Consider the following 23341-nt stretch of genomic DNA (forward strand, 5'->3'; position numbering starts at 1 on the left):
CCACCCCCAGTGACCCCTACTACATGCCCAGAAGATGGCCAAGATGCCTTCCCTCTCATCATCTGCTTAAGGTTATAGAATCAGCATTGCTGACAGATGGCCATCTAGCCTCTTCTTAAAAACCTCCAAGGAAGGAGAGCTTACCACCTCCTGAGGAAGCCTGTTCCACTGAGGAACCGCTCTAACTGTTAGGAAATTCTTCCTAATGTCTAGATGGAAACTCTTTTGACTTAATTTCAACCCGTTGGTTCTGGTCCGACCCTCTGGGGCAACAGAAAACAACTCAGCACCATCCTCTATAGGACAGCCCTTCAAGTACTTGAAGATGGTTATCATATCCCCTCAGTCTTCTCCTCTTCAGGCTAAACATACCCAGCTCCTTCAACCTTTCCTTATAGGACTTGGTCTCCAGACCCCTCACCATCTTTGTTGCCATCTCCTCTGGACACATTCCTTCTTAAATTTCAGTGCCCAAAACTGAACACAGTACTCTAGGTGAAGTCTAATCAGAGCAAAGTGATACCATCACTTTGCGTGATCTGGACACTATACTTCTGTTGATGCAGCCCAAGATCGCATTTTGCCCTTTTAGCTACCGCATCACACTGCTGACTCATGTTCAGTGTTTGGTCTACTAAGATCCCAAGATCCTTTTCACACACACTACTGCTCAGACAAGAACTTGAAGCCTTAATACAGGAAGAGGATTTTGACCTAATAGGCATTACTGAAACTTGGTGGGATGTCACTCATGATTGGAATATTAAGATTGAGGGACAAACCTTATTTAAATGGGATAGATAAGGAAGGTGGGAGGAGTATCATTATATTTCAAATATGTGTTTACTTGTGAAGAAATACATGAATCCGAGCATGGAAGTCCAGTCGAGAGTTTATGGGTAAAAATAAAAGGAGTAAGAAATAATCGTGATATTATGGCTGGGGTCTGCTATCAACCACCAAACCAGGCAGAGGACTTGGATGACACACTCCTAGACCAGATGACAAAGTTCTCAAAGAGATAGGACATGGTGGCCATGGGAGATTTTAATTACCCACATATCTGCTAGAAGTCCAAGTCTGCTAAAAATGCCATATCCAATACATTCCTGAGTTATCTTGCTGACAACTTCCTATTACAGAAAGTGGACAGGGAAACAAGGGGAACTGCTATCTTAGACTTGATTCTCACCAACAAGGAAGAACTGGTTGGTGAGGTTAAAGTAGTAGGCACCCTGGGTTGTAGTGACCATGTAATCTTGGAATTTACAATCTTGGGGAAAGGAAAAACTGTATGTAGTCAGACGTATAGGTTGGACTTTAGGAAAGCAAATTTTAACAAGGTTAAACTTATGCTGGGTCAGAAATCCCATGGTCAGAAATACTTAAGGAGAAGGGAGTTCAAGAAGGGTGGGAGTGTCTTAAAAATGAAATACTGAAGGCACAATCACAAACCATTCCTATGAGAAGGAAAAATGGGAGGAGCCTAAAGAGGCCAGGGTGGCTCCATAAACAGCTTTTTGAAGAGTTGACTCCATAAGCAGCTTTTTGAAGAGTAGACTTGTCTTAGCAGTAGTGTGTGCAAAAAGGATCTTGGGGTCTTAGTAGACCAAACACTGAACATGAGTCAGCAGTGTGATGCGGTCGCTAAAAAGGCAAACACGATCTTGGGCTGTATCAACAGAAGTATAGTGTCCAGATCACACGAAGTGATGGTATCACTTTACTCTGCTCTGGTTAGACCTCACCTAGAGTATTGTATTCAGTTTTGGGCACTGAAATTTAAGAAGGATGTCGACAAGCTGAAACGTGTCCAGAGGAGGGCAACAGAGATGGTGAGGGGTCGAGACCAAGTCGTTTGAGGAAAGGTTGAAGGAGCTAGGTATGTTTAGCCTGAAGAGGAGAAGACTGAGAGGTGATATAATAACCATCTTCAAGTACTTGAAGGGCTGTCCTATAGAGGAGGGTGCTGAGTTGTTTTCTGTTGCCCCAGAAGGTCGGACCAGAACCAACGGGTTGAAATGAAGTCAAAAGAGTTTCCATCTAGACATTAGGAAGAATTTCCTAACAGTTAGAGCGGTTCATCAGTGGAACAGGCTTCCTCAGGAGGTGGTAAGCTCTCCTTCCCTGGAGGGTTTTAAGCAGAGGCTGTACAGAAATGCTGATTATGTGACCTTAGGGAGATCGTGAGAGGAAGGTCATCTTGGCCATCTTCTGGGCATGTAGTAGGGGTCAATGGGGTGTGTGTGTGTGGGGGAGACAGTTGTGAATTTCCTGCATTGTGCAGGGGGTTGGACTAGATGACCCTGGTGGTTCGTTCCAACACTATGATTCTATGATTCTATAACCTGACCATTTCAAGACTGGTTTGAGCCCAGTTCAGATTGGAAAATGTCCTTCACTGATCTCCCTTTCTATGTGGGAAAACCATCTGTGTTCACTTCATAAATATCTTCCACAGTAAAATAATTACAATTTATTATGAAAGGATGTGACTATATCAAAAGCATGAATCTGAAGGCCACTGCTGTGACGTCTGAAAAACATGATCCTATGCATGTTACTTGAAAGTAAGCCCTTACTCCCAAGTAACTGTGCCTAGAACTTGCTGTGCAACTGGATCTCACATAGCTTCACTTGGAAGTAAGTCCCGCAGAGCTTAGCGGGGTTCACTCCCAAGAAAGTGTGCACAGAATTGCTGCCAAGAATATGCTGAGAATCCTGGCAGTAAACTAGCATGCCTTATGTCTGACTTGCCAAAAGACATGGGTATAAGCTCTTGCAATGATAGAATTTTAATCACTGGAATTACTTGCAGCTGCATGTGAGTGTAAATAATAATATAAGCAGAGCCCCTTAATAGCAATTGACATTTCTGTCTTTCAATAATTTGTCTCATCTTGTGTTTGTTATTTTGTTGATCAGCAGCACCATGTCTATGGGCAATGAGTGAGGGCTGAGCTTCCCTTTGCTAGTTTCTGTCCACTGCTCCTCAAGAGCCCCTCAAGTGCAGAACTCAGTGCAAAGCGAAAGCAATGATTCCTTCTTTCTCTTTTCCCAATCCAGCCCTGCTCTTTTGCACCTCCGCTATATCCTCCGCTTGCTTCTTTTCCAAGTCCACAAGCAACTGTTTTAGCTTTGCAAGACCCTGGAAGGTTGCAAATATTTCAGTGATCTATTTAGAATCTGAAAAGTTCTGTTTGTTTTCACTCTGCCCAACTCACATTACATTTGAATTCCCCCCTTAATTGTAGGCAGTACACACACACACACACACACACACACATATGCACATGCTTTATTAAGGTAGCACTCAAGGGAGCGAATACCAAAGTCAAGTTTGCAACACGTAACTTTAGCCCTGCCTTTTTGATTGCATTCCCAGTTCTTAATTACATAATCCTATCCAATGAAAATATATCACCCTCCCAGTGATGGCCAGAATAGGCAAACACGGCGCCCTCCCCCACCTGGGGTTATTCTTCGCAGTGCCCAGAAGCCCCATCTTCTCGGGGTGGGACTATTATTTCTTACCAGGGCCAAGCCGAGATCTCTGGGCACAGTGTTTGTACTAATAACAGAACACAGTGAAAGACAAGAGCTGCATAGCTTTAAAAAAACAATCCTGTCATGGAGAGCCTCCCCCCTTGTCTTCTTCCAGTTGTCGTCTCTGTATTCACATTTTGCACACAAACCCATCTGCAAGCAAAGGCTGGGCCTCAGCCCGCTCCTCAGCCCTTTCGAGGAATGTTTGGTGAACTGAGGCACCAAAGGAGAGCGGGGGGGGGGGGGGCAGGGCTCTCGGCTGCTCCCTGGAAACAGGCTCACGGTCTCCATTCGACTCGTTCCAGGGTTCTCCTTCGAGGGCCTTGTATTGCAGGTGGATACCGAGGCCTTCTTCGCCTAGGATGGAGATCCTGGGAGCCAACAGCCTGCCGGGAAGCTCCTGCCCCAGACTGGCCTTTCCGAGCCCCCCGTCATGGCCACGTCACGTCGCGAGCACCCGGTTCTCCGGTATTGTGGACGGGGCGCCTTCCAGGAGGCCGTTAAACCCGCAGGTCTTATGGGTCAGGACAGGAGTCTGGGAGATCGAGCAGGCTTGCTTCAAAAGGGGTCCCAAGGAAGGGGTCTACTGCTCAGGAGCAGGCCTAGGTTTGCAAACCTGACCGGGGCATTTCTAAAAGGAGCGCAGCAGTCGGCATCTTTCCGGAGCATTTGCACCTTCGAGTCTCAGGGGCGCGTTGCCGAGGGCAGTTGCTCACTAGTCGGGGGAAAGAACTCTGCACACGCCTAAGAACACTCTTCCGTGTTCCAGAGCTGACCCTTCTGGCTAAAGGGAGGTCCCGGGGCGACGTTCCTGGGCGGCCGGGCTTGGGGAAGCGCCCCTCGGCCCCGGCGCAAGAGCTTCGCCCGCGCCCGTCGGCGGCCGCGTGCGGCTCGCCCAAGGCCTGGCTGGTCCGGGGGGCGGGGGGTGGGGGGCGGGGGCCCACCTGGGCGCCGCGCTCGGGGCTGCCAGCTGCAGCCGGCCTTGCTCGGGCAGCGCCTGCTGGGGCTCGCCGCCGCCGCCGCCCTTGGGCAGCCTTTGTCGCCCCCCGCCGCCTTCCCGGGGGTGGGGGGTGGGGGTGGGGAGACACCTTCCTGTTGCATGACCCCCCCCCCGTTTTCCACCCGCACGGCTGCGTTCCCGACCCCCCCCCCCCGCCTGGCGGGGGCCTGGCGCCCCCGGGGCCGGCGTGGGAGGGCGGGCGGGCGGCTGGCTGGGCTGGGCTGGGCGCGGCCCCGTCAGATCTCGGCGGGGTGAGCCGCAGTTCAGCGTTTGATCCGCCGCCCCGGGGGCCGCTTCAGCCTTCTGGTCGAAGGAGGACAGCGTGGCCCCGCCCAACCCCCCCCCCGCCCCCCCAAGCCCTGGGCCGGGCTTCAGGCCAGCGGCAGGTCGCCAGGACGCGACGCCCAGGCCCGGGGGGGGCGGCGGGTGAGCCGGGCAAGAGCAGAGACGCTCTGAGCGTGTGCAGAACGATTTCGCCTCCCCCCGCCCCGTCTCCTGCCAGCCCCTGCCAGTCTCCCCAGCGGTCCTCGGGTGCTTCGGGCGCTCCGGTGGTTCCCTTTCAGCCGCGTTGTGCCTCTCGACTCTAAACCAAGGCAAGGGTGACTTTCCTCGCACACGCTGGCCTCTGGTAAGGTTGCCAACCTCCAGGGGAGGGCCCTGAACATCCCTCAGAATGACACCTGATGTCCAGACGACAAAGATCAGCTCCCCTGGAGAAAATGGCTGCTTGGGAGCTCCCCGGCAAACCCCAAACATGCCCTCCCCGAGCGCCACCTGCAAATCTCCAGGAATCTCCCACCCTGGAGTTGGCAACTCTAGCTTCTGGGCCTCCAAACTCTTCTCCGTTCTCCCCTAGCCAATCCTACAGCTCCCCCAGGGCTCCTGCCCGGCAACTGCCCCCTGCTGGCCCCATTCTGTATGTCTTGCAGGGAGCCCTGCTTCACCTCCCCGGGTCACAGTGGGCTAAGGGCCCCGTGGGAGTCCCCTCTGGAGGGCTTCATTTGAACCAGGCCTTACCAGAACTTAGGCCCAGCCCCAATGTCCATTGCTAGAATTCAGCCCTAAGACATGAAACGAGATGTGGAGAAGACCTGTGATTTGTCTTAGCTCCTCGTGTTCATTTTTGACAAAGAGGCCTCCTGCAAACTGAATACCACATGATACAGGACCATCTCTTGACAAAACTGTGCCATCTTCTGTGCGCACTCTCATTCCTAACAAGGGCCTTTTTAGTCACGGATCATTTCCACTGAATACAAGCCCACGGGTTATATCCTGTTTGATAAAAAATGTGATCACCACACACTTCTCTCTACAAAGATAATTCACAGTGGGTAGCCGTGTTAGTCTGTCTGCAGTAGTAGAAAAGGGCAAGAGTCCAGGAGCACCTTAAAGACTAACAAAAATATTTTCTGGTAGCTTCCCTCTACAAAGTGAGCTTCTAGTTTCCATTACCATACCCAAAGGGTGGGAGCATGGTTGGCCAGTTTTGCTGAATGTTGCTTGAACGTTTTGAGGGAGGTTGGACAGGGTGCCCAGTGCTCAAGGAGAGGAGCTTCAGTGCCCTGAACGGGTGAATGTCTCTCTCCATGGTGCTTATTTAGCTTCTATCACCCTTCCATTTATTGCCCATGACTATTACTATTAATTGCCACATGCCATTACCATTCTAAGTTCTGTAAGTATATATTATTTTGTCACCAGCATATGTCCCACATAATTTGCATCTAACAATTCACAGTGGGTAGCCGTGTTAGTCTGCAGTAGTAGAAAAGAGCAAGAGTCCAGTAGCACCTTAAAGACTAACAAAAATATTTTCTGGCAGGGTATGAGCTTCCGTGAGCCGCAGCTCACTTCTTCAGATACAGCTAGAATGTGAATCCATCTGTCTTTAAGTAGAGGAGAGAATTACAGTTGATATTCAAACTAAAGACAATGCATTTACCTGGGCTGAATAAAGACCTTGCATTCATGGCTCATTACCAATGCTGATTTCTCCACACCCATCTCTCCCCTGGACATCACAGACTCTTCTGCATACCACACCTAATCCCGTCACGCCTGCTATTCACATTTACATACTGTTAACATTTACATACTCATGCTTGTCTGAATTCACTCTCCTCTGCTTAAAGACAGATGGATTCACATTCTAGCTGTATCTGAAGAAGTGAGCTGTGGCTCACGAAAGCTCATACCCTGCCAGATAATTTGCATCTGATATCCTCAGGATAAAATTTGAGTATTTTTGACATAGTGCTCAAACTTTTTTTCTGTGTATCCTGACCTGGATGGCCCAGGCTAGCCTGATCTCGTCAGATCTCAGAAGCTAAGCAGGGTCAGCCCTGGTTAGTATTTGGATGGGAGACCACCAAGGAATACCAGGGTTGCTGTGCAGAGGAAGGCACTGGCAAACCACCTCTGTTAGTCTCTTGCCATGAAACCCCCCCCCCCAAAAGGGGTCGACATAAGTCGGCTGCGACTTGACAGCACTTTACACACACACACACACACACATAAAATATACAATGCTCCGTCTGTGCACCCTATTACCTGCAGCTCTTCTCATGCGAATCAAGTATCCAGCATATTTACCTATTGGGTCAACTGAGCTCCTATTCTAGTGCCAACTTGTTCTTGCCTCTGTTGCCCTGTCATGTTCCCTCTTAAGGCATCACTTGCTGTGCCTTCAATGGGTTGGGCTGTACAGGGTGATTTATTGCAACAGAAATATGAGAGGAATTTAGAATTGGCTTTCTAATCCTCGTGATGCCCTGGAGGCATCTGTCTTCATCTTGGTCTCCATGGATGCAGTAAACTCAAGGCTGTGCCCCTTGGGTACCTGTCACTCACCTCCCTCATACCTCCAAAGATGGAGACCCATCTTCTTCATCTTAATCTATGCCTTCGGGCTTCCTTCTGATGGAGAATTTTCAGCTTTTGACAGCCCAAGCGGTGAGATCTTCCAAGCCTTTATCATGTGCTGGTAAGTGGCTCCACCGTCATACTCTGCCCTTGGATTAGCACCGCCTCTATTACCCAGTTGTTATTTTTTCCTGTGTCTTGCTGGGCCTTTAGGACAACCAGTTGCAAAACTCTTACATTTGATTTACGTTGTACACTTAAAAGGTTACCTTGGACAATTATAGTTTAACATGTGAACATTGTCAAGAACCAGAAAATACAAATGATCCTTTAAGTCACTGTGTATGAAATTAGTGAGATCATATGAATGTGACACTACCAATCATAGAATTGGAAGGGGCCATACAGGTCATCTAGTCCAACCCCCTGCTTAATGCAGGATCAGCCTAGAACATCCCTGACAAGTGCTTGTCCAGCCTCTGCTTAAAGACTGCCAGTGAGGGGGAGCTCACCACCTCCCTAGGTAGCTGATTCCACTGTTGAACAACTCTTACTGTAAACTCCCCCCCCCCCCAATATCCAGCTGGTAACTTTCCTTCCGCAATTTAAACCCATTATTGCAAGTCCTATCCCCTGCTGCCAACAGGAACAGCTCCCTGCCCTACTCTAAGACCAAAAACGCATGGCCATTTTGTCTGGCACTTCTCCCGGGAAAGCTGTGAATCCCTGAGGTCGACATGCACACTTGTCGCCCGAGCATGTGAACAACTCTCCTTCTGCAACTCTTTCGGGTTTTAACATTGCTGCATTGTGCTGATTTATAGCTAAGTCTCGCAGCGGTTCCAAGAGTTTGCCCGTTTGTTTCAGCGCCCGGGTCGACTCCCCACCTGGAGACTGGCTCTGGCATCAGCAGCAGGGACGCCACTTCCCACCGGACCTTGCACCCTCTCACCCCCTCTCCCGTGCCTTCACTCGCCACTGGCCTCCCCTCCCCTCCACCCGGGGATAGTGAGGTGGAGGAGTGCAGAGCAGCGGCAGCTCCCGCTGGGTGCTCCTTTGCTCCATGTGCTTGATTTTTGGGTTCCAAATGCAAAAAAGCATGCACAAAGGAGCCATGAGTTAATGTCCTAAGTGACAGCCCTTCAAATACTTAAAGAGAGCAATTATGTCCTCCCTCAACCTCCTCTTCCCAACTTCCAACTTCCAAACATTCCCAACTCCCTCAGCCTTTCCTCATATGGATTGGTCTCTAGCCCCTAATCATCCTTGTCGCTCTCGTCTGCACCTGCTCGATTCCGTCCACATCCTTTTTGAAGTGGAGGCCTCCAGAACTGCACACAATACTCCAGGTGCAACCTGACCAATGCCGTGTACAGCAGAACTATGACATCTTGTGATTTGGATGTTATGCCTCTGTTGATGCACCCCAAGATCGCATTCGCTTTTTTTGTCGCTGCATCACACTGGTTGATAATATATGACTTACGTTCCACCCCTACCTCAAGATTCTGTTCACACAAACTGCTGCCTAGAAGTGTATCCCCCATCCAGTATGCGTGTCCTTCATTTCTGTTATCCAGATGTAGAACTCTTTAGAATTACCCAGAATCTGTTACCCAGATGCAGAACTTATCCTTCTTGAATTGCATCCTGTTCACATCCGCCCACTTTTCCAGTGTGTTCAGATCTCGTTAAATTCTATCTCTATCTCCTGGTGTGTTCGCTGCTCCTCCCAATTTGGTGTCATCTACAAATTTAATGAGTAGTCCCTCCACCCCCTCATCCCGATCATTTGTAAAAATATTGAAAAGCACCGGGCCCAGAACCAAACCTTGTGGCACCCCACTGGACACCTCCCTCCATTCAGATGAAATGCCATTGACGACTACTTTTGAGTGTGGTTCTGCAACCAGTTTCCTATCCACCCAACTATCCTAGGGTCCAGTCCACAGTCCTCTAGTTTACCCATCAGAACATCATGGGAAACCCTGTCAAAAGCCTTACTGAAATCCAGGTAAACTACATCAACCACATTCCCTCGATCCAGTAAGCTGGTCACTTGATCAAAGAAGGAAACAAGGTTGGTCTGGCAGGACCTGTTGGGGACAAATCCATGCTGACTTCCCCGGATCACCAAGTTGTCCTTCAGATGCTTGCAGATTGGTTTCTTTAATATCTGCTCCAGTATCTTCCCTGGGATAGATGTCAAACTGACCGGACTGTAGTTTCCTGGGTTGTCTCTCCTCCCTTTTTTGAAAATGGGGATGTTCGCCCTCCTCCAGTCTTGTGGCACATCTCCTGTCCTCCAAGAGGTCTGGAAGATGATGGACAAAGGCTCTGCAAGCTCTCTAGAAAGTTCTTTGAGCACTCTCGGGTGCTGCCAGGCCTGCTTTCCACAACTCTAAGCAGCCTGTCGGACTCTGACTGTTTTAGTTGCGATTCCACCAGGTGCCTCTCAAGGCCCAACTTGCTAACTGCTGAATTCCTGTTCCAGTGCTATCTCCCGTGGGAACGGCTCCTCAGTAGTAGGGAGGGCCGCCTTGACCTGTTGTGACTAATACTTTCCCTTATAGGCCTACCCCGTGCTCCCAATTGCCATTCGTGCCAATGTACCTGTAAGCTCTGCATACCTGTATGTTTTCCATTAAATCAGCTCTCTTTTGACTCTTTGTCTCTGGATGCTGTTTGTGGGATTACCACGGGACAAGTGCTCACAGGTGCCTACTCTCTGGCCCAGGAGATTTGTACTCATCCAATGCAGCCAGGTGCTTCTCAACTACCTCTCTGCTCATGTCAACCAGCAGCCCAGATGCTGTGGCTTGCCTGCTATCCTCTCTAGTTGAGTCTGTTCTCTTTTTCAGGAAAAAAAAAACTGAGGCAAAACAGGCATTGAGCCTTTCTGCTTTCTCTCTGTCTTCTGCCAGACTTTCTCCATTTTCACCCAACAGTGGGCCCATGGCCTCTTTTCCCTTGTGTTTGCTCCTCACATTTCTAAAGAAACTTTTCTTGTTGTAGCGAGCCTCCCTGGCCAGCATCAGCTCACTGTGAGCTTTGGCCTTTCTGATGGCTGACCTACAGTGCCCAGCAACACACAGATACTCTTCTTTAGAGATATGTCCTTGCCTCCATTTCTTGAACATTTCCTTTTTCTCCCTTAGCTCATCATGGAGTTTCTTAGCTCATCATGCAGAATACAACAAATGAAATATTTAGAATAAGTTACTGTATGGTTCTTTTTTTGGGTATTGTTGTGCAGTTGATATTTTGTTCTGTATGTGTATATATTTATTAAAATTTTAAAATGGAGTGAGACCAGAGATTGACTGTTTGCTGTTTGCCCAGCCCTTCCCCCTGCAAACAAAGGAAGAAGTATAATGCAGAAAACAGCAACGTATTGCGGAGTCTGCAGGCCAGATCTTGTTCTTCCACTGCAAAGAAGTGAGGGGAGACAGTTTGTGTGGACAAGGAGTCAGAGGGGAGGTACTGGGTGTGAGGCTGAAGGCAGTGGCCAGGATGTCACAGTGTGGCAGGGAATTCAAAGAGGACTGGATGTGTTATCTGTGACACTTTTATGCATGGGAATTTAACCTTGGGCCTGATGCTGTCTTGACCTACACTTTTCTGATCCTAATTCTCAAAATCCTATGCATGGTGGTTGTTTGCCTTGAAGAAATTCCTGGAGTATCAGGAGTATTGCAGAATCACCAGCAGAAATCCGGAGCGTCTGAGTCCCCTCCCCCTTGAAAACACTGCTTTGTAATTGGCTGTAGTGTTTATTGTTAGAAAAATGTCACCACCAACAACCCAACCAGCTCCCCTCTGCCCCTGGTGAGCGGCCATTTTACAACCCAAGTACTACCAGAAAACGAAACAAAGAAAAGCCAGTGTTGCAGCCCGGGGCTCAGCTACCCCTCCCCTATGATCACAGAGCATATGCAGGGGAAAGAAAGCTAAGCTGAGTCCTGGATGGCAGCCCAGCAGTTGGCTTCCCATCCCCCATGATCGGAGATTGTGGGGAAGCACCGGACTCAGATTGTGGGGAAGCACCTGCAATCAACAGGGACTGGAGAGGTAAGCAGCCATGTGGCTGTGTACTTCTCCGGGCGCCCTCTGCTAGTTTTTTCTTTTGATATGATTTGTCGTTAATTCAATTAAAATATAATTAAAAATGAAGAGAGAGGCAGCTGAGGCTCAGATCCAACGCTCCTTCCCCCCTCCCCACATTTGGATGATGGGTTATCCATGGGGGGGGGCAAGGGAGTGCTGAATCTTAGCCTCGGCTACCTCGCTCTTCATTTTTAATGATATTTTAATCAAATTAATGATATATCATCATGTCAAAAGGGGGAAAAACCAGTGGAGGGTGCCCGGAGAAGTAAGCAGCCACATGGCTGCTTGCCTCTCCAGTATCAATGGCTTCCTAGGGCTTCGTGGAGGGGATGGCTAAAGGCTGGCTGGAGGAGGAAGAGAAGAAACATGAGAATGGGAGTGTGTGGGGGTATGGGTAGAGAGACCCACGCTTTGGCTTATGCACAGTAATGGCGACGATTTGATGCAGATTGATCTCAGAGAAGAACTAATAATCGGTTAAAAGAGCATCGGGAAGACCTGGAGAGAGTGCGGGGTGGGCGCAAGGTCAACTCTGAGAATTGGCAAACTCATGCATAACTCCAAGGAATGACTAAGTCAGTCTGAAGGCAAATGTGAGTCAAAGTACCCATGCATAAAAGACCACTGTTTGAACACATTCAGGTTAGAATACAATCAGGGGTGCAGTTCTAATTCAAGAAGAAGGTAGCTCCCCACAGAAGATATGAGGCCGCTGCTATCAATCTACCATAATTGAGATTAGTACAAGGTGCTACAAACACAAAACAAGAACCAGAAGTGTGTGCAGAGCCAATAACTCTTTAGTATTGTAAGCACTTGTTTCATAGGGTTCCCAATAGCCACACCAGGAGACTAGAGCAGGCAGGCCTGACAAGTATATTTAATGGTCTATACATAACACAATATTTTGAATACAATTAAATTTAAAAAATACACAGATATTCAACAAATATTGATTGTTGTTAATCCCCCCAAATTGTTGCTAACCCCCTCCAAAACTTAATCTAAGTAAAAGGTTAAATGTCACCCCAAGACAATAATAATTAGATAGGCTGGAGCCACCCTTTAAAATAGGCCAGGCCTGCCTGGGCCTGCCCTGAATTCCAGTCCCCCCACACCCCAGTACCGTGCTTCCATCCGGTGTCCTCCTTGCTCCTTAGCCTGGCTGGTGACAACGGTGTCCATTGGGCCATTCTTTATTTTAGCTATTCTGTGAGACCACTGTTGTGATTCCCTCACTTGTACTCAGCCTCCAAAGTGCAGGTGGCTGCAAGGAAAATGGTGCCTCTTTGAACACAGCACAGCAATAATTATCAACATGAGACGATGGTGGCCATGACACACACCCGACCTTCAATGAGCCACAATTAGACAATAAGTAAACAACAGGGAGAAAAGCTTTCTACCATAGTCAAGTGGTGCATATACATATCTAATACAGCATTTAATTGAGGTGATTTTGTGATGCTTCTATTAATAGTCTGTTCATCAACTGTGAAATTGCATTTGTATTCAGATCTAATTGTTATTTGCTACAGTGAGGTTGTGCATTTTTGTATCACATCCCACTCCTCAGCTTTTGCCCCACCAGGGTGATGCAGAACAGTAGCTCATACCTGCAGGCAACAAAAGAAAACTGGTACAGATGTTCTATGGGTGGTACCTTGCTCCAAAAGACTTACAAAAGATGTCCAGAAGGAACCCTTTTTTTCACTAGCGGTGGACATGCAGGAAAGCCCAAAAATATTGGGAAGGGGATACACAAAGAAATCCAAGACATGTTATGTGTCAAATTTGAATTAAATGCCAAAAACATGCTGCTTGGGATGGCACCAGTACAGATCAAGTCCACCCATATAGGATTATTCCATTATGCAGTTGCCGCGGCCAGAATTGTGTTTGCAAAACACTGGAAAGCAAAAACTGCACCAGAGAGAACCGAATGGATTATAAAGTTACAAGACTATGCAACAATGTCGAGACTAACACACCTTCTCAGAAGTCAACCTATGGAAGACTGTGAACGGAAGTGGCAGCCATTGTTTGATAGATTTCCATGATTGAATTATGTATATAATGGAGTGGAATATGGTAGTAGAAGAGATATCAGTAATAGAGAATTTGTAAATGCATTCAGTTTTCAGGCTAGAGTGGTTTTATACTAAACGATTGACTAACATAGATATGTACAATTGAATTACTAGTAAGAAAGGAGATCACAAGTTTGTTAACTAAGGACCAACTATTTTTTTTATAAAGTTAAGTATAGTAAATATAGCAAAGATAGTAATGACAGAAATCCATGAACCAAATTAAGATCAAAAATGGGGTAAGACTAAAGCTTTGTCAGAGGCTGGGACTGGAGACAACAAATGACATGTTAAAATCCCCTATCTGTCTCCCCCACTTTTCTGTACCCCCTTTATTATGGAAAAAAGGAGTAGCTCATACCTGGATCATAACAGAGGGCCTTGTAGACAAGAAGAGCCCCCGTGGCACAGGGTGATAAGCTGCGGTCAAGGTCTGCTCATGATCTGAGTTTGATCCCAACGAAAATTGGAAGTTGGTTTCAGATAGCTGGCTCAAGGTTGATTCAACCATTCTTCCAAGGTTGGTAAAATGAGTACCCAGCTTGCTGGGGGTAAAGTGTGGATGACTGGGGAAGGCAATGGCAAATCACCCTGTAAACATAGTCTGCCTAGTAAACGTTGTGATGTGACGTCATCCTATTGCTCTGTAATGACTTGGTGCTTGCACAAGGGACAACCTTTACCTTGTAGACAGGACAGGTAGGATGCACAGCTCTGCCACTATGACTCATAGAAATCCACAGGTGCAGGCATGGCCCCAGAAGTGCATCCATGCACATAGATCTTTCTATACCAGTACTCTTGAGCAGCCCCATCTCAGGATTTTTTCCTGGGCTACCAAGCTGTGGGATTCAATGCTTGGTTGAGCCCTTGCTGGGAATCCCCCAGTTCAGCCTCTCTCTGACTCATCTGCTTGACAAAACTGCCTCCAAAACATAATAGGAATGGGACCTTTCATTTCCTGTAACTCTCACTGCTAAACAGTGAGGTGCCATTCTGTGTCCACTCAATCAACAAGAGAGGCAGATTCAGAGTGGGAAACCCCCCTGTGGAGCATGACCCATTTAGTCCACCCTCTGGGCATCAAAATAGGATGGCTCTTGTCTGGATGCTAAGGGGTTGTGGGTTACCTGCTAGTAACATGTACAGTCAGACATCACACTGTCAAGTCACTTACCATCAAATAAAGAATGATAGAAAAATAGGCACAGAAGATTCATGGGTTTTTTTTTTTTATAAAGGGTCTTGCCTTCCTGAATATTGTCCCATCTGCTTCCAATTTATAGCCTTCTCAAATGCCTAAAATTTGTTAGTTTGCAAAATGTGTAATGTGTGGATGTGTCTGGTAGAAGGAAAGAGCTGCCTGGGTCTTTGAGGGGCAGTAAATATGATGGTAGCAGAAGTCAAGAGACTAAAGGATCTTGAGAGGGACAATGGAGCCTGCAAAAAGCGGAAGTACTTCTCCCTCTGAGCAATAGGCTAACTTCACCATGGGCCCTCTCCCTCTTTTCTGAAATTTAGCAGATACAGTGGGCATGTTTTCAAGCTTTTCTCCATTACCAGGAAGGCAAAAAAGTGCTCATTTTTAAAGAAATGAAAGTTGAGATCATCTAGATAGGGTTTATGATTTCAGATTCTACTAGGATTCCATGTTATGTGGCATGAAACAATTTTTATAAATTTCACTCAAGAGAATCCCCCCCCTCGATTCTAGAGTGACATGGGGCACAGCCTGAGATTAGTCTCTCCAAAAGTTGATGACACATCCCCTTGGTGAAGCCAGTGAAAACTCCTGTACCGAGAGTCATCTGGAAGCCAGGGAGGAAAACTGGAATCAACCCAGGGCTTGTTTTCTGGCGTTTATCATTTTACAAGGTCACTCAGTTCTTCTCCCACAAAGAAAAAAGTTTAGCCTCTTTCTCTGTTTTGCACTAGGTTCTCCCTCCCCCGAATCAAAGGGAGATGATTTTCCCAGAATGCACATTGTTCATGGCAATGCTGATGATGATGTTACAAGTCATTTAGAATAAAGTGCTAGTGAGATTGTATAATCTCAGAGTTTTAGGCTACATGACTTCAGGCTGCAAGAGGAGGGATGATATTTACAAATGCCTCACAGTTAAAAACAACTTTGTGCATGTGCAAAACCAGGGGGAAAGGTTTTGTGTAGCTTTGTCACTGCATGTTTTATGTGTAAGGATTCTGTTATACATGAGTGCATTAAAATTATGACTTGCAATCTGAAGTGCAGTCCTAAATTCTTCTAGCTTGAACAACTATTTGATTCTAATATGCAGAATGGCTCTTGGAACAGCTTCTGAGTAACATGTTATGTGGGATGACAATGCACAGCCCAAAGAGGGGGGAAAACCCAGTCTCAATTTGAGTCAAAACATCCAGAAGTGGCCTAATATGGATTCAGTTGTTGATTTCACCATTAAACCTGCCTTGCAGATACCTGAGGCTTCTTTGAGCCCTGACTATTTCTTTGCTAGAGTGTTCCCTTCTCTTTTTTCTCTCCAACCTCTCCAGGGCAGTGGGCAGCCCATTGGTCATGGATCCCAACAGCATCTGCCGCAAGACCAAGCGACTGGCTGGGAAGCAGGCTGAACTGTGCCAGACAGAGCCCGAGATAGTGCAGGAGGTTGCCAAGGGTGCCAGACTGGGTGTGCGCGAATGCCAACATCAGTTCCGCTTCCGCCGCTGGAACTGCACCAGCCACAGCAAATATTTTGGAAAGATCCTGCAGCAGGGTAAGCAGAGCAATTTCGGTTGCTGCTTGGGAAGTTCACCCTTTGGGATGCTCTCATGAAGAGCAGAGGGGAAAAGGTGTCGCCCCAGCTCAGGGGATGTGACTGGTAGAGGGAAATCTCCTCAGCCAAAGGGAGATTTGCGGTGCCCGTGGAAGGTTTGTTCATGATACATGTGGGGTGGGAAAGGGGGGGGGGTTAAGGCTCCTGTTAATCAAAGCTTGTGGTATGTTTAGTAGCATAGCTATAATTTAACATTTGGTGCACAAAGAAAACTTCCAAATTTAATGCTCAAGAAATTATAGAATTTAAATCTGTTAATCTGAGTTGAAGCTCTCATAAATACTAATTTGGATTACAGGGTTTTAAATGACTTAAATAAAGCTATAAAAACACATGGTAAATATATGCTTTTCAAAATACATTATAATAAATACGTTTCCCCAGTTGTTGTTTTTTTAAAGCAGGCAGAGTACCAGTTGCATTTGATCTGAAAACCTCTGTAGATGCAGGCTTATACTGCCTGGTTGTGTTGTGCTACCAGGCAGCAGAATTTACAAAAAAACCAAAGTGCCCTTTTTATCTGCCTGTTGCTCTGTCTGTGCCTGATTGCAATTTTTCTTGCTGTTCCTCTTTGAAAAGCACCAAGGCTCAGCTACAAATGCCCAATGTGTTTTTGCTCTCCCAAACAACATATGATGCTAAGATTCAATGACTGGAACTCTGGATGTGTGATTCGACCCTAAAATTATTTATGGGGAAGGAGTTAACCCTCTCCCTTGCTATATCTGTGTGCATGGTATAGTTAAGAGAGGCAGACTCTAATCTGGAGAACCAGGCTTGATTCCCTATTCTCTTGCCTTGAAACCTCAGGGGGTCACCATAAGTCAGCTGTGATTTGACGGCACTCTCCACCCACCACGTGCCATATCTACTATTAAAAGGCCACCCCTGCTTTGAACTCCAATAGGAGAAAAAAAAAAGACCGGAACCTATATTGTGTCCATCACATTTCCTTCCTGGCGCTCAAAGCATTTTTTTTGGGGGGGGGGTCATTTTTGATCAGGTATATGTTATACAGGAGAGTGAATTCTTTTTTCTCTAGTGTGCCAACCCCAATCTAAATCAGCCCCTCCACAGCTGCCCTTTAGTGTCAAATTACACCGCTTAGATCCAACAGAGTATTTGCAGATGGAACAATTTTCACCCATGGAGCGTGACTTTCTCACCTTCCCCCTCCGCTGAAGCCCAAAATGCCTCCTGAAATTCTGTTCCTCAGGGTTCCCCACTTCCTAGCAGCAGCATCGGGGGCATTTTGAGCTACAATGGGAGGGAATCATGCACCATGGGCAGAAATTGTTCTGCTCCCAATAAATGCTCAGTTGGATTGCAAGCCCATGTGCAGAGTTAAAACTATGGAACACCAACTTCACATGCCACTTGAACACCACGTCCCCCATTCCTCAGAGTGTACTTCTGCATGGGAAATAAAAGGCAACCTGCACGTAGACGATCATTTGTAATGGCTGCATGAATGTACCTATGACTATATGCAGGGAATATATACATACGTGCCTGAACTGTCGTCACGTGTGGTGGTCTACGGGTGGGCTTTCTGCTGCTTACGCGGACGTGTTTTCCATGCTGGAAATACATATTGTGTGAAGAAGCCTTCTCATACGCCTGAGTCTGGGATGTTTTATAGCACGTCCACAGAAACGAGAATGTATCCCTTTTAAAAGAGAGTGTCAACCTGTCGCTAAATGAAGGGCGCTCAGCCAATTTGCAAGCGGCCCCTCTGTCAGTGGGAGGGAGAAAGCAAAACCGTCAAACGTGTCACTGAAAAGCTGGGCATGGGGAGAATCCCCGCTTGACTCTTCGTCAGGGGAGCCCAGCTATGGCTGCCCTTGCCGGCAAGCGAAGGACCTGCTTCCCCCTCCCTGGGGGTTTTGCTGTGTTCCCCAGAAGGCCCAGCAACAGGCAGGGCGGGGGTCGCTGCTGGGGCCCTGGGGAGGGCCAGGTTTTTGCCCCAGGCGGAAGGTCGGCTGCTGTGACAGGTCTCCCTGCCCTTGCACTGAAGCAATTGCAGATGCTCCCAGACAGCACAGTAGCCCGAGCCGGCCCCCGTGTCTGGGGGGGATGGACTGCCCCTCCCCCTCCCCCGCTCCCCACCGACGACTCTGCTCCGACACGTCCCTCCAGCTTTTCCTCCTCCGGGCTTCTCGACAACCTGACCGAGTAGGGCAGGGTCATAAATAACCCCCTCCCTCCCGGGGAGCGCCCGGCCATCCCAGCGGGCCCTGCCTGTCCTTAGCCTTCTCTCAGATCGAAGGGAGGGGGGCGGAGGAGGGGGTTCAAGAGGGCAAAGGGGGGGGAGGCCCCTTTGACCGGCAGTATGGCTGTGTTTGTTCCCTTCGTTGGTACCCCCCCCCTTCTCCCCAATGGGAGCCCAAGGCGGCGGACGCCCTTCTCCTCCTTTGACCCTCCCCACCGGCCCCGGCGCTGCCAGCGGGCTTGGGCCTGTGCCCAGGCGAGGATGCCCAGCCTCGTCGCCAGGCACCAGGAGGGTCCACTTTGCGGGGCCGCTGGGGAGCCCAGCCGGGGAGGGGCCGGGCCAGCGGCCGGCGGCCTCGCCAGCCAGCTCGGCCCTCGCCCAGCCCAGCGCAGCCTCTCTCTCCCGGGCCCCAGCCCGAGCCGGGAAGCCCCCCGGCGGCACGGGCGGGGTCCGGGCCGTCCCGGCGCGGCGGAGCGGGCAGAGGCGGCGCGGGGCCCTCGGGCGGACGCCTCTTCCCCGCCGAGACGGGAATGGCCCCCGGCGGGGGGGGGGCGGAGGGGGAGGCCCGGCAGCCCCCCGCCCCGTCTCTGGCGACCCCTCCGCCGAGCAGCCGGGGGTTGCCGGCGGGGAAGAGAGGCGCGGGGCCAGGCTGGCTGCAGGGGCCGAGCCCTGGTGCCCCCTGCGGCCGCCCGCCCCCCGCCCGGACAGACGGGGCGCGTTGGGGAGCGGCGGGCTTGGGGGGCTGGCCCGCCCCCCCCTGCCGGCGGCGTGACCCTGTGGCCCCTTGCTTGTCTCCCTCTCCCCGCGCAGACATCCGGGAGGCGGCCTTCGTCTCGGCCATCACGGCGGCGGGGGTGAGCCACGCCGTCACGCGCGCCTGCAGCCTGGGCGAGCTGCTGCAGTGCGGCTGCGAGGCCCCCCGCGGCCCCCGGGCGGGCCGCCCGCCGCCCCCTGCCGCGGGGCCCGAGGGCGCCGCCTGGGAGTGGGGCGGCTGCGGGGACGACGTGGCCTTCGGCGACCAGAAGTCGCGCCAGTTCATGGACGCCCGGCGCAAGCGCGGCAGGAGCGACATCCGCAGCCTCGTCGACCTGCACAACAACGAAGCCGGACGCCTGGTAAGGGACCCCCCCCCGCGCGGCCCCGTCCCCGCGGCCCCGTCCCGCACGCGCCGCCAGCCCGGGCCGCCCGCTGCTTCGGAACCCCTCGCCTGCGCGGTCCAGCACGTGGCCGCCGCTTTCCTGCCTGAGGGGCTCTGACCTTTTCTCGGCAGAAAGTTTTCCCACGGGGGAACGGGGAGACGGCCGCCCCTCCCCTCGCCTCCCCTTTTGCCTCCCCCGATTGGACCACCGCTTCTGCTGCATGCGCCTCCCTGGCCTCCTTCCCTATGCATGAAGCCGCACGGCCTCCCGTCGCTTGCACCGGCATGGCTGGCTCAGGCGTGCGGCGCGATCCCTCCCTCGCACGGTCCCTTCCCCAGAACAGACGGCCCTGGGCCCCCTTTGCCGCAGTTCCCGCACCCGTGGCCCGGCCCGGCCCCTGGCCGCTCTCCTCTCGGCCCGGTGCTTCTCCCGCTCGGCCAGGCAGAGCTGGACCCGGGTGGACCGGGCTGCTGTGGCTGTCATCTCACGTGCCCGAACTGCACACCGTGCCTAGGCTGGGGCGAGGGCTTCACTGCCACCAGGTGTAGAGGAACGCATGAAGCTGCCTGATACCCAGTCGGACCGTCCGGGTCCATGCAAAGCAGCATTTCTACTCAGACAGGCAGGGGCTCTTCAGGGTCTTTGGGAGACGTCTCTCACATCTTGAGCCTTTATAAGCGGAGATGCCGAGGAATGGATTGAACCTGGGACCTTCGGTATGCAAAGCAGATGCTGTACCACTGAGCCCCCGTTTCCATACAGAACACCACTGTAGGCTAGTAGGTGGTCAAACGGGGCACAGGGGTCACTGCCAAGGATCCCTGCTTTGCTGGGCCTCCCTTCCCTATTACGGCTCACAGATATAATGTTTGTAGTAGAACAATCTGGAGAGAGAGAGATAGGGAAATGAAGGGCTACTTTTTAGCCAGAGCATCCTAACCTAGCTTTTCTATGAAATTCTACACATCAAATTGCCAACTGATTCCCAAGAGCCCTCCTTCTCAGTTCTCATCCTTGCTTAGGTCTGCAGCTCCTCCTCTTCCTTCGGCTGTAATCCTCAATGGCTCTAAAATACCGGAGGCCCCGTGCGGTCCCCTGTAGGATTTTATGTATCATCTCCCTTGTCTTTTCCTTCCCTCTGGCTAGCTCATCTCTGTTTATCCCTGGAGGCCCCGTAACCACAGCATGCTTCTCTGGCAGGCCTGATTTCTCATTCCCCCTGCCTCTATTGCTTGCCATCAGGATCAGGTACCTCCTGCCTCTGCCTATCTTTTACACCCCCACAGTCTCTCCTGGGGCTCATCCTGGATCACCATCAAAACTTTACTGGCTGGCAGAACAAGGAGATTGCATGATCCCCAACATAGCCATCACTTCCATTTAATCAAATGATAATAGTGTAGATAAGTAAACAAGGCCAGAGGGGATGGTTAGAGAGCTAACGAACAGATGAACTCATGTGGTAGAACAGTTACGTTCCAGCAATGCCAGGAAGAGTTTCAAATTTTCTCTAGCTGCAAGCTCACCTAGTAAACTGAAGGCAAATGACTATCTTAGCCTGCTATTTGCGAATAATATAGTTCTGCTTTAACCATTTCTGATGCACTTGATATGAAGGGCTTTGAACACTCTGGCAGAATACACTTTCGAGCCTTTTTGGCAACACATAAATGGCAGGTTCTGTCCAGGAGAGAGGAGACCAATCAGAGCCCTTCCGTGTTTATATTCTTTGGGGGGGGGGGGCATTATATTCTCCTGGTGCCTGCCTGAAGGTCAGAATAATCTGTCTTCCTCACAGATGTTGTTGGGCTCTATAATAAAGTTGGCATCATCTAGTAAGTCTTCCAAGTATGGAGCCCATGGGATACATTCATAGCTGGGAAGGCTATTTCCCAAAATAAGAAAAATTTCCCAAAGAAGAAAATTGATGGTGGTTTTTTTTTTTTTTTGGCTTTTCTAGGACATGCATGAGATAACAATACAATCAAGTTTATATAAAATGCACATGGAAACCCTTTGCAGCTTTTCCTCACAAGTGAAATGAGGAAAATATTTTTATCATACCAGAATTAAAATTTGGGTGGACTAATATTGGTTGTTGGACCAGAGGTGTCTTGCAGTCTGCCAGATGGACATCTCTGATCTAAGACAGTGGACAACATCTGCTTTACTTAGGGGATCCACTGAAGCATTTTTGTTAAGAACTTAGCTGCTGTTTCCCTTTAGTACTAAACACAGTTTTCTATGAGCACTGAGCATATTTCCTCAACAACATTTCATCAGATCCCAAGGGTCCTATGTGATGCCTCACTTATGAGTTGTAGTAGTAGTTGGAGAAAGGGAATCTTGTCACATTTTGGATCGGAATTCTGTTGGTCTTCCCCATCTGAGGCTCAGAATAAGCCTCCTGTCACCTACTCTCAGCTTTAGTTCAGAGTAAGTAGTTACAGTGAGAGCTAGTTTTGTTTTTGCTAACCTCACTGTTACGCGGTAGTATTGCTGGCATTGTGAGTGTCTTCTCTATCCGTGGTTCCTTTTCCCCTTCCAGGCCGTGAGGAACCACATGCGGACAGAGTGCAAATGCCATGGGCTTTCAGGTTCCTGTGCCTTACGCACCTGTTGGAAGAAGATGCCCCCTTTCCGAGAGGTGGGCGACCACCTGCTTGAACGTTTTAACGGGGCTTTTAAAGTGATGGGAGGCAACGATGGCAAAACGCTCATCCCTGTGGGTCGGAACATCAAGCCACCAGATCGGCAGGACCTCATCTACTCTGCTGACTCACCTGACTTCTGCGTCGCAAACCGCAAGACAGGGTCCCTGGGCACACGTGGACGAGTGTGCAACAGCACTACCATGGACGTGAGTGGCTGTGACTTGCTGTGCTGTGGGCGTGGCCACCGTGACGAGACGCTGCTCCTGGAGGAGAATTGCCTTTGCCGCTTTCATTGGTGCTGTGTGGTACAATGCCGGAAATGCACAGTCCGCAAAGAGCTCAGTTTGTGCATTTGAATGGGTGCAAAAAGGACATTGGACAGGAATGGCACAGAGTGGGCGGGGGGGATGGAGAATGGACCCAGCGTGCCACAGAATCTTGAGACTAGAAGCATAACCAAGCTGCCATGGCTCCAAGGACATGACACTGATCTGGCCTGGGGTTACAGAACAGCCTGCCAGATTGTCCTGGGACTGATCAGGTCCTTCATGTCTCCTCAGAACATGTGTTGCGTCCAAGTGCTTGGGGTCCAGCAGAGTGCACCACATGCAGCCCTTGATTACAGACCTCCTCTGTGGCAGGTCCTTGGTATTCCATGCCAAGATGTGGCTCCCAGTGGCTCCATCTCCTCCTGTGTCATTGCACGCTCATGGTGGCAAAGGTCTCCTGAATCACCCTTCTCCCATTTTCAGCTCCAACTGCTTGGTCCCATGTGGGTCTGTGACCATGCGTCACACACAGACTCCCTGGAGGGATGTATTATGCCTGTTAGTGGATCTTTACTGAGTTTGAGAGAACAGCAGAGATTCCTTGATTGCTCACTCCCACTGCTTCTTTGCTTCCCATCAGCTA

At 49.8% G+C, this 23341-nt stretch overlaps 1 protein-coding gene across 1 annotated transcript in view; it reads left to right on the top strand.

Annotated features, from left to right (window-relative positions):
* WNT6 (Wnt family member 6) overlaps positions 1–22822 on the top strand; it is a 41700-nt gene extending 18878 nt beyond the window's left edge. The window contains exons 2-4 of the mRNA XM_056850854.1: positions 16144–16364; positions 19447–19751; positions 22324–22822. Of these exons, the coding sequence (XP_056706832.1) occupies positions 16144–16364; positions 19447–19751; positions 22324–22785 (988 nt within the window). The 3' untranslated portion in view covers positions 22786–22822. The remainder of the gene's footprint in view (positions 1–16143; positions 16365–19446; positions 19752–22323) is intronic.
* Positions 22823–23341: the final 519 nt, after the last annotated feature.

Source organism: Euleptes europaea, chromosome 6 (assembly GCF_029931775.1).
Source record: "Euleptes europaea isolate rEulEur1 chromosome 6, rEulEur1.hap1, whole genome shotgun sequence".
Classification (NCBI taxonomy): Eukaryota; Metazoa; Chordata; class Lepidosauria; order Squamata; family Sphaerodactylidae; genus Euleptes; species Euleptes europaea.